Source organism: Leuciscus leuciscus (genome assembly GCF_965113295.1).
Source record: "Leuciscus leuciscus genome assembly, chromosome: 10".
NCBI lineage: Eukaryota > Metazoa > Chordata > Actinopteri > Cypriniformes > Leuciscidae > Leuciscus > Leuciscus leuciscus.
Window position 1 is genome coordinate 32252091 of NC_138734.1, and position 17064 is coordinate 32269154.

Genomic DNA, 17064 nt, shown 5'->3' on the forward strand with positions numbered 1-17064 from the left:
GGGTATCTCTCCGTCTATATACTTGTTTAACGGGTTGGACTTTGGAGGAGAGGAGCAAAAGAGACAGAGAGATAAACAAACACAAACAGAAATAGATAGAAATGGAAATAGAAGCATAAAAATGACTGGATTGGCAAAAAGTGCATCATTTGAGCTTTTTCAGCCTTGACAAACTGTATGTATTCACTGTAGCTGCTGTTTTCCAGTTGCTACTAGGTGACATTCTTTTTTACCCTCCCTCTTCCACCCCCCCCCCCCCCCCCCTCCCCCTCGTTCTTTCTTGTAATGCAGCTCAGATAGGTTGACTGTTGTAATGAGTTCAGATGCATGCTGGGATCTGTGTGGCGGCGTGCTTCCGCTGTGTCCTCAGCTGAAAGGTTGCTTATGTGAAGCAAAAAAAAGGTATCTAAGGCTTTTCTGAACACACAGAGACCAGGATTCTTTTTCATTCTTTTCACTATAAAGCAAATTGTGACTATTAATACCACATTTTCTCTGATAATAGAATTAATCTCTGTGTTTAATGGCCTTTTTTTCTCATGACAGCAGGATGGTGAAAGTAATTCCCTCAATAAAGGGAGTTTTTGGAGAGAAACAGTGGCGTGTATCTGCTAATGACATCAAAACAACAGGAGCCTGTAATCATTTCAAGAACAGATTTTTATTACTAAAATGAAAAGCTATTAAGACTTATCCTTTGGGATTTACGATAAATGTTTAATTTTGTTTGCTGGGAAATATCCTGAAATACGTCATACATAAATCTTGATATCAGGCTGAAAAGTACTCAAGACACTCTTCCTCACATTAATAGCCCAGGCTGTTCCCAGAGATGGTGGTGTGATGTATCCATTTCGCAAATGGGATCTTCTGTCCGGTCAGATCAAGAAGGGCCATTTAGGTTCTAATGTGATTTGCTAATGTACTTTTATTTTATCTCTGCATTTGGCCATTCATATTTCATGCTGTACTGTAGTCAGCTCAAATTGTATTTTATTTTTTTGTGATACCAAAACTTTCAAATGTTTATGAATTATGACTGGTTTCCTCTTTGTTGGGAACAAGATGTAATCTGTAATGCCTTGGAAAAACTATCTGTTTGCATTCCCATTCATCTCAATGGCAGTTGCCTGCTTGACTAGCACATCCAATAACTCGAGCCACTTTGCAAAATAAAAAAAAGAGTAGCTGTCTATTTTTCCAGTTAAATGTCAAAAAGATTATTGAAACAAGATAAATTTACTTGAGAAGCAACACTGCACAAAATATTAAGACTTGTTTTCAGAAAATGTATCTTTAATATAAATGCCACCCCCCACACTTATTGTAAGAGTAAACAAGTTAACATTTATATTTATTGATTTAGCAGACAAGATGCACTTATATTCAAGATACGACCTAGAAAAGCGAGTCTTAATGTTTCATGCAGTGTTGCTTCATAAGTGCATTTAGCATTTCTTTTTTATATCGTTTTCCTGAATCAATAAAACATTTTATTTTATTTATTTGTATCCGGAGCTGACATTAAAAGCAACAGATAAGTAATTTTTTATATTTTACGAAGTCTTACATATTTTTTATTTATTATCATTATTATTGGTATGAGATACTCTGCCATTAAAACATTTGGGGTCAATATTTTTTCTTTTCTTAAAAAAATAAAAATATATAAGACAATAAAGACAATTATTGTGTAATGTTACACTAGTTTTCTATTTCAGATAAATGCTCTCTTTTTTGCAACTCTTCATTGAAGAACAGTTTTCCAACTTTGCTGATAATAACAAAAGTATGTTTCTCAAGCACTAAATAAGCATATTAGAATGATTTCTGAAGGATCATGGAGTAATGATGCTGAAAATTCAGCTTTGTCATAAGAGTAAATTGCATTTTAAAATGTATTAAAATAGAAAACAATTACTTTAAATGTTATTTGTTATTTCAAAATATTACTGTTTTTTCTGTATTTTTGATCAAATAAATGCAGTCTTGTTGAGCATAAGAAAAGTCTTTCAAAAACATAAAAAAATCGTCCAAATGCTCGAATGTATTTATGAGATGTTTTTTAGTCCATATGGTGCAGTTCCGGTGTCTACCAGCAGAAACTAACTTGTCCATGCTTACCAGTTAAGCCTTGACCTATTGGTTTGCGGAAAGCATTTTGAGCCAGGTCATCAAAAGACATTATAGGGCCATTTACTCGTGCCACATGGGCCAGCGGGATTTTGCATGGGTCGCTGCCACCATGCTAATATATTCTGTTTCTCTCTGCTGTCAAGTGCTGACTGACAAATATAATTTGTGCTGCCATCTAATTGCCCTTAGGAGATCTAATTGCACCAGTGTTGACAAAGGAAAGAGAATAGAACAGAATGGCAAAGAGGAAAGAACGAATCAGAGCGAGTAACATGAGAGGCTGAATATCTGGTTTATTGAATTGAGATGCTAATAAACTGGAGATAATCACATGGAAGCCGGATCCCACATAAAACCAAACACATTTACTGCATTTACGTATAGGTAGGATGAGATCCGTGGCTCAGATTGCACGTTCTGTATCTTAAAATATGTACTCTCTGGTATTCTTGATTCTGATTGGTCAATTGTGATATTCTGTGGTCAATTGTTTTTTTCTGTAATGACCACTAAATTCTATAATTGATTACTACCTATACCAATTATAGATCTCCTACATGGTTCTAATATAATGTTGAGAGTTGGTTTTAATTCCACATAGGTATTGTGCCTGATGAAGACCTATTGGTCAAAACGTTGTGCTACTAAATCAATTTGTTTGGATCTGCTATTTTCAGTGTGCGGACTTCCCGCTTCTTTACTATTATTATTTTGTTGTCCTGCACCTGAGTGTTTGGGATGTGCACAACCTTTTTTTATATTTTTTTATTTAATGTCTCTCATATCACTCTGTGCTCCTAAAATTATTTTAACTTCATGTCTTAGTATTTTCTTATTTGGTGAGTAGCTGAATAATAAGCCGGATAATGTCCACTTAGGCAGTCATTATCACAAAATAAACCCCATCAGGCTGACACACAAGAGCAATATTTCATGGTAATAACCAGCTGACTGTACACTATCCCTTATACAGCATATAATGTCTATTTTTCTGTCACTTTTTTCTCTGTATGACTCAGTCTCTCAACTCAATTCCATTTTAGAGTCAAAGAATGAATGCTTGTGACATTATTGGCTTAGTTTAAGTTTCTGAAATGAGACGTGGCTTTCAATTAAGCTTCTATCTGTATAAGGGAAGCAATAGCAGGAAAGGTAGGAAACCACATAACTGCCATAATGACCACTTTTAATGACTTTGGTAAGAGCACAGTGTGTCTCATTTGTATCGATGTGTTCGCTAGAGTTTTCAATTAGCGCCATCAGATGTCTGCACAGTTCAGTAACTCTCCTGTATGTATAATAGGGTGCATTGTGGCTGTTTTTATGTTTATGTTATTGGAAGTATCCACTGAATAGTTTGTAGTGTCCTTCATGAAGGGATTTACATTGATTTTATGATGTATTCATAACATTATGGGACTAATGTGGTGTATAATAGCGTAGTGGTTAAAGATCTGGGATGGCAACTGAAAGGTTGTAGGTTAAAACTCTCCAAGCGGTGATTTATGATCCATCACCATTGTCCCCTTGAGCAAAATACTTGAGCACAATGGATGCTCCTGTAATGTACAGAATAAAGCAATCAGCTAAATGTCCGTTTAGGAAAAAGATTACCTAATATGTGTTAAATTTGGTGTAAAAGTAAAAGTCCTTACAAAACCTCACATTTGAACTATTTTTTCTTCTTGTCTGTGCTGTGATTTAGGAGATGCTGGGTCTGTCAGACTTAATGCCATACCGATCCAAAAGATCCCTGCTGGTGCCTCCCATGTTTGTCCCAGAGAACCAGCGGGCCCCCTTTCCCAGGTCTATTGGAAAGGTAAGACCTTGCATTTGCAATTCTCTTTCACTTTAACTTAGTGCTACTAATGTGCGTTGCCACCGTGATTTTGGTCAACCATAGTTTTGCGGTCTGGACACCTATCAGTGTGACAGTGCTACTTGATGGTTTAGATAACCCGTTCTTTTGTTTTCAGGCTCACTTAGCTCTGATGAAGTCAAATGAATTAGCAGAGAAATGATGCATGGGGTGATATATTTATAAAGGCAAAGCTTGAAGTTCACCATGGGGGAAAAAAATCTAAAAGCTTTTGGATTATTGCAGAAAATAAACCCTGTGACAAAGAAAGGTTTATGATTGTATTCAACAATGTAATCTTCACAAATTAACTTGTTTTTAATGAATTTTGAAGCCTAATACAATCCCCAGAAATAAAATCTAAAGTTAGGCTATAAATTAACTACATTATGGTCACATGACTTCAGCGTGTTCACATGACTTCACATGAAGTTCACATAACTTCACCACTAAGCTTCTGAAAAGTCTTTCATATAAAATAAACAATTTGGAAAGTTTGTGACATTTAGTGTCTCCTACAACTTCTGTATTCTCATTTAGCCACTAGCAACTGGCTTTTTCAAGACATATAAAATCTTAAAAACAAAACTTGTGAAATATTACCAAAGTAATGCGTTACAATATTTCGTTACTCCCTAAAAAGTAACGTATTGCCTTAGTTACTTTTTATGGAAAGTAATGTGCTACATTACGTTTGCGTTACTTTTTCCTTACCTGGGCTTTTCTAATTTTGTCAAATGTTAAGGCCCTTTTACACCAAAAGTTAAATGAATAAGCCTCGAATGAAGGAATATGGCCTTAAAATGAATGAAAGACAAACACTTACTTCAGCAAAAAAAGAAAAGCACAGAAAAAAAAAAGATATTTATTTAAAGCCTATTGGTGTGGTTGCATTGGCTCATTGATGGTCAGCAGCAAAACGTGAGATGCATGAAGTGAGATTAAATACATAATGTATACTTCTGTTATTTAACATAGTGCAGGTTTATTCTGAATATCTTAATATTCTGAGTTTGCATTTAACTGTTTTTATTAACTTTAAAGAATACTGAATACTGCATGTGAGATGAGTAAAATGCCTGCTCACTTTAAATCTAGAACTACAATACTGCCCTGCAAAGGCAAAAGACCTTAACTCGCTAGAGTGTGAAACTGAGAAAAATGACTTTAAAGTTTCTGTTTTGTCCAGACAAAAGTATTATAGGTAGGACTCCCAAAATTTGACAACTAGTTGCTATAATGAAGAAATGTTTGTATGCAAAAAATCTTGAGCTCAAACTTGACCTTTGACCCATGTTTGGCTGTTACTGTACTCTGCCTTTGTATCATATGCCAAAAATAAGGAGTCGTGCAAAGGCAAAAGGCAGTAACTGACATATAATCAATATTTGCTTGCTGTCCCCCATACTTACATCCATTATAAGAACACCTAACCAAGGTCTAGTCATCATGGTATGTGTTTTAAATGATATAGAAGACCTTTGGTTGTTCCTATTTAGTGCTATAATGATCAGGATAGTGCGGCAACACTAACAACATTAAACAGTATGACAGTTACAGATAAACAGATAAGTAAAACGTAAACAGATAAGTTACTTTGCAGTACAGAATGAATAAATGCAAGAAATATTTTCACAATAAAGATAATTTAATTATAATTGAAAACAAATGTTTTTTTTTTTTATAAATTACAGAGGAGCAGTAATTTATCAATTTGCAACAAGAATATTTCATATTCATTAGGTGTGTTTAGGCCTTTATTTTGAAATAGCAATAAACATGAAAAATAATGAAAGATTGGTAGAAAGCTCAGTTTGTTTTTATACCAAGAGTTAAAAAAAATAACACCAATTAAATTATCTAAAAAAAAAAAGTCAGATTTAAAAAAATATATATATAAACAAAAATATTATGGATTCTCGATTCGTGATGCGGCTGCCAGCTGCACATATGCGCTCTTTTTATGCGTTTATTAGAGGTTGAATTAAAATGACGGTGACAGTTAAAGGGTTAAGGGCCACCAAACTGCTCAAGATGCACAGTCAACGAACTCGACTTGGATTACTGCTTTTTAATTCTGAGATAATATAGACAGAGTCAACCGAAAAAAAGTTGGAATTACTTTTACCATTTAGGTTAGCCTACTTTGTACGGACGTTAGCGATAACTAGCTTAGTGCTATATGGATTTGTGTAAGATCTGACATGAACACCTGCAAGAAGGAAATATGGCTCAAACACGTATGGATTGTTGTGGATACAGCAGATGACGTGCATTGCTATGGATTATGCATCTTCCATGGATTATATTGGATTGCATGGAAAGGTAGGATGCTTGTGTATTTAATAATTGGTTTTTGGCGTCTGATGTGAGGCGAGTGTCAACGTTAGCGCTAACTTACGTGACACAGATTAAATTTAGCTAGCTCCGGGCTGTCACTGATATTGACAGATCTGAACCATCGCCCTGAACAAAAATAACAACATTTATGACAACCTATTAGCTTGCATACCATCTAAGTATGGCTTGTTCACCTTGCTTTGTTTCTGATTGCATACTTGGAGCAGTTTGTCTGGCCAAAGATATATTGTGTGCATGTTACGTGGTTTGGTGACGATTAAAGAGCGGCAAACTTTGACAGTATGACAAAGCCAGAGTACAGTAACATCACAGCGGCACCGTAACATCTCTCTTGATGCCAGGCTAAACAAAGTCAGAACACCGTAACTCAACTTCAGCGTGCTGGAACAAAGGCAAAGAGCCGTAACAACTGTTACGGCGTTCTGCTGTGGTTTCTCGTATGGTTTTGGAAGTTACGGTTGTCATGGCCCTTTATTTTCTCGTTAAAACAATCAAATTGACTCACGATATTTATTCACATGATAAAGGAGGTCTCAAATACCACAAAAATGACACTAACTCATTTTTGACCAAACATGATGTTACGGCGTTTTGCCTTTGTAGGGCAGAATAACCATCATGTTTACACAGCGCACACAACATCTCTGCTCTTCCCTCCCAATGCCTCTCAGCATGGGGACAAGAGAGATGTCAGTCAATAAAGGGGAAAACAAACTTTTGAAAAAAGTAACTTTACTAGTTACTTGAACAAGTGATCTGATAATGTAACTTACGTTACTTGTAATGCAATACCCCCAACACTGGGTATTACTGATGTATTATGCACACATTGACATCGGGACGACGGAACCCAAAGTGCAAAAATGCAAACTTGTTTTGGGGTTTTTAGGACTCATTTTCTTCAGCATCCTAAGGCAAAATGAATACTTTACAGCTAAGAATACAGATCCTTGCTGCCCTAGCCCGAAAATTGAAATGTTTTCCTTTACATTCTCTTGAGTAACTTTTGGTCTGATTTGCATTGCTGTGTCCCTGAGGGTTGTTCGTCATAAATGGTGATTCGAGGAACCTGCTGCACTTAGGTCAGCGTTGAAATATATTACCACTTTGATTCGCACAAGGTCTTTCCTTCAGGCGGTGTTGGCCGGAGTCATAATTGTTGAGAGAGGTGAAGAAGCTAGACGAGGACGTGTAGAAAGTAATTCTACTAAACTTGATTATTCTTTGCAGTGTTTTAAAGAACACATTTAATATGCTTTGAAAATTGTGCTATTGAAAATACCTCAAATTTGTTAAATTGTTTATCATCATTTCGGTTCAGATTTGTGTATTCTGTTTTCTTTGTTTGGCACTCTTTCTTTTATTCTTTGTTTTTTTCATTGATCTATATTTTCAAACACATCTGAGACCAAAAATAAGGCAGAAAAGAAAGAAAACATGCAGGAAAGTTGTAAGAAAAGACAACACAAACCAAGCTTTGCACATCATACTTGATTTGCAAGCTTGGGAGTTTTGCCCTAGTTGTGCCCCTGCCCAATTTTATCACCATACCAGCCTTTGGATATGGATTTCCCTAGGGAGATTCTGCAGATTTTTGCAGAATATTTCTGTTTGAGCTTTGAGGTGATGCCATCGGTTCAGCCATGGTTTTTAATACAATAGTCGAGTGCCGTTTTACCATTCAGGGTGACCGATAAAAGAAAATGGAAATGTAATGTCGGAGGAAAATAATTTGTTTTGGAGATGCGTGTTTACAACAGGAAACCATGAGGTAGAATCAAATGTTTTTTGGCACTTCCTGTTCACTTTCTTTTTGAGGCTGTGTCTCAGCGTGGGCTGGGGTTATTCCTTAGTGAAATAAACGTGTTAGATTACTGTGGCACAGTGAATAAACCACAGTGTGTGCCTTTTTTTATTTTTTATGCAAGGGCTGAATTGTATTACATTTTTTCCCACCGACAGAATAACCCCTCCACAGTGCACATGGATTACTATACTTCAGCAAGTGGAAGAAAATACAGAGAGGTCCATTGAGAGTCTGATGAGGCTGACCTCCACCAGCCTCTTTCTATATACATCTACATACACGCTCTTTCAATCTACAGGACCTCTCTTACAGCAGTTTCACAATAGCGAAACACACAAGGGGACCGGCTACTGTGACCTATTTCATTTGATAGCACTGCTGTATATTGGAAACCAGGCAAAATGGATTTTCCACATGGATAAATCTTGTTTCCTTGCGCTGTTTACCTACCATATGGCGTACGTTCATTTTTCATAATTTCCACTGAATGGGAAGGCTGAAGGAAATTGGGAATTGCCCCCTGGATGATGGAAGCTTCAAACAGAGGGGTTTCCCAGATGTTTTTGTTTTCTCTGGGAAATGCAGTAAACATGTTGGGTGTCTGGAAAAGCCTTCCGTTTTTATTTATTTAAAAAATGTCCATCATTCTAGTGGGACCTTGTTTATTTTATTATTGTCGTACAAAGATAAATCACGCAGCCACTGATTATTTGCTCACTATTTTAGAAAAGCCACTAACTGAATAAGAGACACCGTGATAGATTTGCCATCACAATCATTCTAGGCTCATTAGATTATGAAATTTATTGTACATCCTCTTTGATTTTATACTGACACCTACTGGTGTGGATGCATGAAGTTTGTTTATTCATTGGCCGTTTATTCATTCACACCCAAAGCTTTTTTTTTCTTTTTTCTTTTTATTTTTTATCTCTGTGTATAATAAAAAAGTAAAAAAAAATTGGGCCAGAAGGGTAAAAGTAATTTTCATTTAATCTTTGCACTCTTTGAACACTTTAAACATTTGTTTCTTCTATCTTTTAATTATATTTTATAGTTATGTTGATCCCTGGAGGAAGGAATTGTGATACGATTATTTAGAGGGGTTTCATTTGATTAAAAAACACTCTGTCCACCCCTGTTCTGTTATTCCACAAGTTAAATCATACAATGGGGCAAGTGGTTTTACTCCATCCCTTTCTGTAGAGATGAGTTCTATTGGATGGTGTTGACTTGAGATCCACTCTCGGTTAAGGGGACTTGAAGTATTGGAGAAGTAATAAAGAACAGATTTGCCCTGATTCCTGTTCTGGCTTTGACATCAGTCTGCTGTGGGATTATGGGGGATTTATTATGGTGGAGTGTTCACCTGTAGCACTGCAATCTCACAAATGGGAAAAAGTCCAGAGGTTCCCTCTCGGACCTGCCTGTAATTGTCCCTGGGCTGGTTTTTATGGGCAGGGGTGTTTTTCCGTTCTATAATGTCATGGACAAAACCTCCCCACAAGCGATTGAATTGCTCAGTTTGTACTTTTTGGCACCCAGAGCTGAAACACTGTCCGTATTTTGTTGCTTCACAGTTTCACTCATTCTCACTATCTGCAATAGATTTCACCAATCAAAAGAAATATTTGTGCCATAATGTCTCACACAGAAGTGTTGATGGATGGTGTTGGATGTGTTTATTTGTCTGTATGTCTGCGCATCATTAATACTGGTGGGTGCTGATTGTCTTTCATTCTGCTTTGACCTTGCGTTAACAAAAAAACACGAGTCTCATGTGAAAAGAGAGAGAGAGAGAGAGAGAGAGAGAGAGAGAGAGAGAGAGAGAGAGAGAGAGAGAGAGAGAGAGAGTTTCTGCGCTCTAGAGTTTAAGTGCTCCTTGTAGATATATTTGTGCCTCTTGTTTTGCACTCTAGAGAGTAATACCCCTTCTCTCTCTCTCTGTCGTTCTACAGAGTATTTCTTCCCTCACACTGAAAGCCACTTGTCAGCAGCAGACATAAGAGCTGAGATATTTGTTTTGAAAGAAATTAATACTTTTTTTCAGCAAGGATGCTGTTCTTTTGAACTTTCTATTAATCAAAGAATAAAAAATTAATAAAAAAAGGTCAGATTCCACAAAAATAAAACAACACAATTGTTTTCAACATTGATAGTAATAAGAACTGTTACTTGAGCACCAAATAAGCTAATTAGAGTGCTTTCTAAAGAATCATATGAGACTGAAGACTAAATGCTTTGCCATCACATGAATACAGTATTCCATTTTAAAGCATATTTTAAACAATTATTTTAAATGGCAAAAGTACTGTATTTCAGTAATGTCAACCACAAACCTTATTTTCCTCAAAACCCAGTAAAACTTCATGTGAGAACCCATTACGAATTACCAATTGAACAGCTCTGTTTTGATTGTTAGATGTGGCCCAGGTCTGATCACTTAGAAAAGGATTAGCACACATTTTCTCAGCCAGCGGCATGATCTGCAGTATCTTTCATGTCCAAAGCACAAGCATTATGGGCAGTGGCGGCTCCAGACAATTTTGATTGGGGGGGCAATGGGGGGTCCTGGTCATTTCAAGGGGGGTCTCATGAAAACCAACAGAAAATACAGTGGACACGGCTAATAACTGCATATTACTGCTACTAAACAACAAAAACAACACAGCATATCAACTACTTTGTTTTTAATTAATTAATCAATTGCAGTTTGCAAACAATATGCTCGAACTTTAATTGCCATAGCCACACCCATGACAGAAAACATATTTACAAATTATTCTTATTCTCTATGGAAGCTTGTTTCCGCCACTGAATAATAAATAAATAATAATCTTTTTATCTCACAATTCTGACTTTTTTTCACGCAATTGCGAGATATGAAGTCAGAATTGTGAGATATAAAGTTGCAATTCTGAGAAATAAAGTTGCAATTCTGAGAAATAATATGCAATTCAATGCAATTCAATTCATGATATAAAGTCGCAATTGCGTGTTATAAAGTCAGAATTGTGAGATATAAACTATTCTGAGGTAAAAAAAAATTTTTTTTTTAAAAGTCCGTCTTTTTTTCCCTTAGAACTGGACTTTATTTCACGCAATTCTGACTTTATATCTTGCAATTCTGACTTTATAACACGCAATTGCGACTTTATTTCATGCAATTCTGACTTTATATCTGAGAAATAAAGACAGAATTGCGAATGTAAACTCGCAATTGTGAGATAAAAAGTCACAATTATCTTTTAAAATGTTTTATTCTGTGGCGGAAACAAGCTTCCATAATTATCATACTCTCACCACCTTTTGATTGCCCTACTTCTGTCCAGTTTCCCCCTGGCATCTTCTCTGCTCCTCTTTTGTCCAACAAAGCGATCCATTTTTAGCTTCAAGCTATAGCTGTAGCAGCTCTTGCGGGCTCGCGGCAGCGGCTCGCAGTGATTCTTATGTTTATTTTATTTTTTTATATGTCGAATAAATTATTAATTATTATTGTTCTGCGTAGTTTGAAGAGAAACATTTTTAAATATGTATCCCGGATATATATATATATATTTTAATCAGGAAGGGGGTGGGGGGTCAAATGGGGGGTCAAGGCGTTTTTTGGGAGGGTCTTGAGACCCCCCAAGACCCCCCCCTGGCGCCGCCGTTGATTATGGGGCATTTAGAGTTAAATACTAAGGGTTAGGGGTTTGTTCAAATCTTCACCCGAAATTTGAGTAGTAGTAATAGTAATGCTTCCCTTAGCAACCACCACTTAGTTCCTGCTTTTTAGATTGTTTTCAAAGGTGCACTGTGCCTAGTCCCTTTGACATCAATTTCCATTCAAAGTCAAGCATCCGTAATTTGAGGGAAATTATACACCACTGCAGTGCTCATACAGCCGGAAGCTATCACAGTAGAAAGACAGAGTGAAAGAATAAGAAAGTGAGGACGTATCCTCTCCTCCCCTTCAGTGCTGTATTGTCAGAGAAGTTCGAGTCGGGTCCCTCCTTCCTGTCATATACATGCAGTGGCAAGAAACAGCTGCTCTTTCATGTCCTCCCTGCTCCTAATGAGAGCTGATAGAAATAGGTGAGCGTCTCCCTCAGGGCTGTTCGCTGCCATCTAATGACTGAGAAGAAAGCCAGGGGAGACTGTGTAGGATTGTGTGCGTTTGTGTACATGTGTTTGTACGTACAAATAAACCACCACCGGTGCGCACCCTGTAAACAGCAAGGCAGCGCCTGGAAGGAAGTTTCCACAGGCTCAATCGCTCCACCACACTAGTAGCCCTGATCATTATAAACTTGTCTTGTCACTTTCAGACAGTTCCTTGTATTTTACACACCACAAAATGGATGAATTTTGCTTGAAAGTGAGCATCTGTATGCCCTGCTCACTCTGAAGGGCACACGAAGGGTGCAGGATGTTACTGTCATATATGTATATGTATACGTATATGTGTATATATAACTACTGTAAAAAAGTTTAGGGTTGGTAAGGGTTTTTAATGTTTTGAAAGAAGTCTCTTATGCTGCATCAAAGCTGCATTAAATTGAACAAAAATACATTAAAAGTAATATCGTGAAATATTACAATTTAAAATGACTATTTTCTATTTTAATGTGATTTAATGTGAAAATGTAATTTATTCCTGTGATGGCAAAGCTGATTTTCCAGTGGCTATTCCTCCAGTGTTCAGTGTCACATGATTCTTCAACTATCTTTCTAATAAATTTGATTTGGTGCTTTTTTCAGGAATATTTGACGTATAGAATGTTGTTAAGAAGTGCATTTATTTGAAATATATATATTTTTAACAGTGCAAACGTCTGTACTGTCGCTTTTAATCAATGTAATGCATACTTGCTGAATAAAAAAGGCTAAGTAAAAATTGGATTAAAAAAATAAGCTATTTTCCACTATAGGGATGTACAAATTGGTACCATACTGATCACTGGGCGTTATTAGCGATTATAGATTGATATTGGAAATTCAATAGTTGCTCCTCCTATTATTTACATTAAGATGACCTTTTCTGTCATCTAATGTGTAAAGTTACTCTTTAAAAACAAATCATTTATTAAATCTTCAATCTCAAAACGAATCTCAAATGAATATCCATTTTTCATACTGTACATTATATTGTTGTCAAGTCACTTTTATTTCTATAGCGCTTTATAGAATACAGATTGTTTCAAAGCAGCTTTACAGTAATAGACAGGACAATAATGATCAAGATGATCATGTTGTTTAGCATTTAAATGCTAATTTCACATTATAGCATAAAAAAAAAACTATTTTAGTTTTTAGTGTTTTGTTTTTAATTTATTTAGAATTTTAATGTTTGACCTTTTTGACCTTTTAACATGAAAAACAAAAAGGCTTTTAATGTCAGTCCATCTCTGTTTTCCTCCGATAGTAAAATCTCAAGTATAATGCCGCGATCTATGGCCACTATTTTCAATTTCCACCTTCTTCCATCCATTACTTCTCATCAGTCCTCTGGAGCCATGGCTCCTTTTGTTTTTGTTCCCTTCTAATTCTCTCTCGTGCTGAAGGAGACCATCGCACCTTTAATAAAGTACCTCTGAAGTACACAGGGAAAAGTTGTGTTTTATTGTTCTGTCGGATCAATATCGCAGCTGCGTGCAGCAAACAGCAGAATGAAAACAACCTCCATAGCAACCACTCACAAGACATTCCCGGAGCCGTTAAGGAGTTCTTCACAAGGCCAAAAGCAGTGTGGGAGGAAAACAGGCACGACTCAGAGACAAGAGAAAGAAGAACTGAGCCTGACGGACTCTTGTGGCATGGGGCTGCTGTAAACAGGCGACACAGCAGTTTGTTTGGGTATCTTTTGGCTCTCTCACAATAGACAGAAGAGTTCATTTACAGATGACCTGCGGTGGGATTCAAACATGATTGTGTCACAGGTGTAGGCTACCTGCTCTATACGAAAACACTTTGCTGGGCCTCCTGCCTGGGGTTTTTGGGAAGAAACTGCAATTCTGCTGAAAAGAAAACAGCTTAAACCAGCTGTTTTGCTGGTCTTAGCTGATTTAAACTTGTTAAGCTGGTTTTCCAGTATGACAAATGTCTAAAACCCCCTTACTGTACGTTCACACCACCGCCGACTTGAGCTTCCAAAGTTACCGGAAGTCATTCATTTTCAATGGAAGCTGGCTTCTATCAGCTGCAAGGAGCGTCAAATCCATCGGTGTCGCGTTTTGGGCGTTTTGGGCGTTTTGAGCGTTTTGAGCGTCAATCAGAAAGTTGAAAGTAGCTCAACTTTATGGTAATGAGCTATGACGCGGTTCAGCGGCAAGCAGCGGCAAAATGCCAGAAACCAATCAGAATATAGACGTCCTTCGCGCTGGCTGATTCCGGAGAAACATACGATGTAAACTTTCGTTCCTACCAAAACATTAGTTCCGAGAAAATGGAGGAGAAGTTGATCATCGCCGTTGCTGGGTTTCTTATCATTATCGGATTAATTGCACAGTTTAACCATAGAGTTAAAGTTTATCATTTGCATGTGTTTTTAAGTCCTGTCAGTTTAACAGGGCGCGCTTGACAGGGCATATATAAGAACGAGCAGAGAGAGAGAGAGAGCCCCGGCCGCGCGCGCGCACTCACTATTAATAATAATAATAGCTAATTATTATTTTTTCCCGACCAAATGTGAGCAAAACGGTTATACAAATGCTGTCATTATAACATTTCATGGTGTGACACAGACTTCAGAGCGGCCAAAGCGTCAACAAGCTTCTCCGTCCTTTTTGACAAGCGTCCTTTACAGGACGGCCAGAGCTTCTTTGCAGCTCAAGTCGGCGGCGGTGTGAACGTACAGTTAAAACCAGCAAACCAGACCAGCCTGGAAGTTTTTTGTTGTTGTTGTTTTTTTCGTTTTTTTTTTTACATGAAACAACTTGCCACCCCTTCTGGCTCTGTTGTAAAAACATATGGACAAATGGCTTACGTTTCATGAATTTTATGCAATTATGTTAATTTGTTCGATAATGGAGGCTGCTCTGTACATGTTTTAGCCTGTAGCTTATCTTGCTTCAAGTTTGGGGACAAATCCACTGAAAGTTTCCAGAAGTTTTTCAAATCTAACAAAAGCATTGTTTTTGGAACGTTTTCAAAGGGAAAACTGGATCACAAAGCTTTCTTTTTTTCGATAAAAGATTGCTTACACAGATATAATCTAACATGATCATCAGACATTTATCAGCATATAAATCAAAACTGCCAAACATTACCGAATGAAATGTCGACCCAGGAAGAGGTAACGAGAGGTAACGACTGTGAAGCTTTGAAGTGTTGATGGACACAATCTACTCCATATGTTTTGATCATTGTTCACTTAAAGGATACGTTCGGTATTTTACACTTAAAGCCCTGTTTACAGATCGTTTCTGATGAAATAGAACGGTTAAGATTGAAATTTGGACACATGCTGCTGTCCCGAGAATTTTAGGTTTCTTTCGCTTTCCCCCCCACCTCCAGAATGGCTGCATATGTGCACTGGAACAATCCTTCCTAAAATGCATTAAACTTTTGTTTAAAGACGTGAAACTCACCGTTCTATTTAATCAGAAACGATCTGTAAACAGGGCTTTAAGTGTAAAATACCGAACTTGTCCTTTAAAGAAAACAGTATAAAACCAACTAGTTTACAAAGAGTATACTTCAAAGTGTACTTTAAAAAAAAAAAAAAAAAAATAAAGGTTCTACAAGTATTTATCTAGTAAGCTATCAGTATACCTAAAAGTTCACTTGTAGTATAGTTGCAATACAAACGAAAAACGTTTAGACAAAGTATTCTTAAAAGTATACTTTTATACACTAAATTTGGATCAATATAGTCCCAAGTAGTACTGAAATATAGTACCCTTACAAGTATACTTAAAATCATACTTGAACTTTACATAAGTATACTTCATAAAAATGAACTTGAAGTATACTTGTTTTTTTTTTGTAAGGGCTAGCATACTTCTCAAAGAGAAATTAATGTCTCTACTCTCTATAAAAAGTAGCAAATGTTGCTTTTATCAATACTATCTAGCTTTATTTGAAACAATTAACCAATTGCATGTCAAGACAGACAATTATAATGAATACAGTGCTGTATGTGTGTGCTTGTGTTTCTGTCAGCGTGACTGCTTGATTTGTTGTTTTCACTATTCTCTTCAGTCCATGTTACAGTCGTGTACATTAACAGCCCGTCCACTGAACTAGATGGCTTTTATAAAATTCTGCAATTTCACAGCTGTTTGCCGGCCACAGTAAATACACCAGGATTTGAAGGCCTCCTCCTGTGAAGCCTGCATTTGTGTTCACCAGAGTCTTAGCGAAACCACTCGCTACATTTCTCAGAATAATAATGTTCCCTAAGTTAACAGAGCCTGTAATTATAAAGGAGAAAAACAGTATTAGTGTATGATCTGGCAGAAAGGATCTGCGTGGGGAAGATAAATAAAGCTAACAGGGGCTTTTCGTGTGGACAATTACTTTACTTGGTTTCATTTTCTAAATGGGATATTTCATCTTAAGCTTAATTACAAGATACCAGAGAGTTCAAGGTGGGCAGCCTTTGTGATTCGATACACGCACTGGGGTTTATTGCTCTGATAAAATAACTTTTATAAAGGTTCTTTCACAAAAAGGGCTTCATAAAAAGGGGCTGTTGGTAATTTGTATTTAAAGTCATTAGGTAGTTACTCAGCCTTCATTATCGAGGGAAGCTGCTTGCTACAATCTAATTTGCACAAAATATACCAAATGAACTACAGGTGGTAGCACTGGTCACACTAAAGGGTGTTTTTAATATACAAATAGATTTACAAACTTCAGGTACTATATTAAAACCCTGAGTTAACATAATCATATGGAGAGTGGTTAAGACTTCTCA

The 17064-nt window shown here is 36.8% G+C and overlaps 1 protein-coding gene across 5 annotated transcripts in view; it reads left to right on the plus strand.

The window, feature by feature from the left end:
* cdh13 (cadherin 13, H-cadherin (heart)) overlaps positions 1–17064 on the plus strand; it is a 417024-nt gene that overhangs the window by 135583 nt on the left and 264377 nt on the right. For all 5 annotated transcript variants that reach the window (XM_082181942.1, XM_082181939.1, XM_082181940.1 and 2 more), the window contains exon 4: positions 3842–3955. In XM_082181942.1, coding sequence (XP_082038068.1) covers positions 3842–3955 — 114 coding nt within the window. The remainder of the gene's footprint in view (positions 1–3841; positions 3956–17064) is intronic.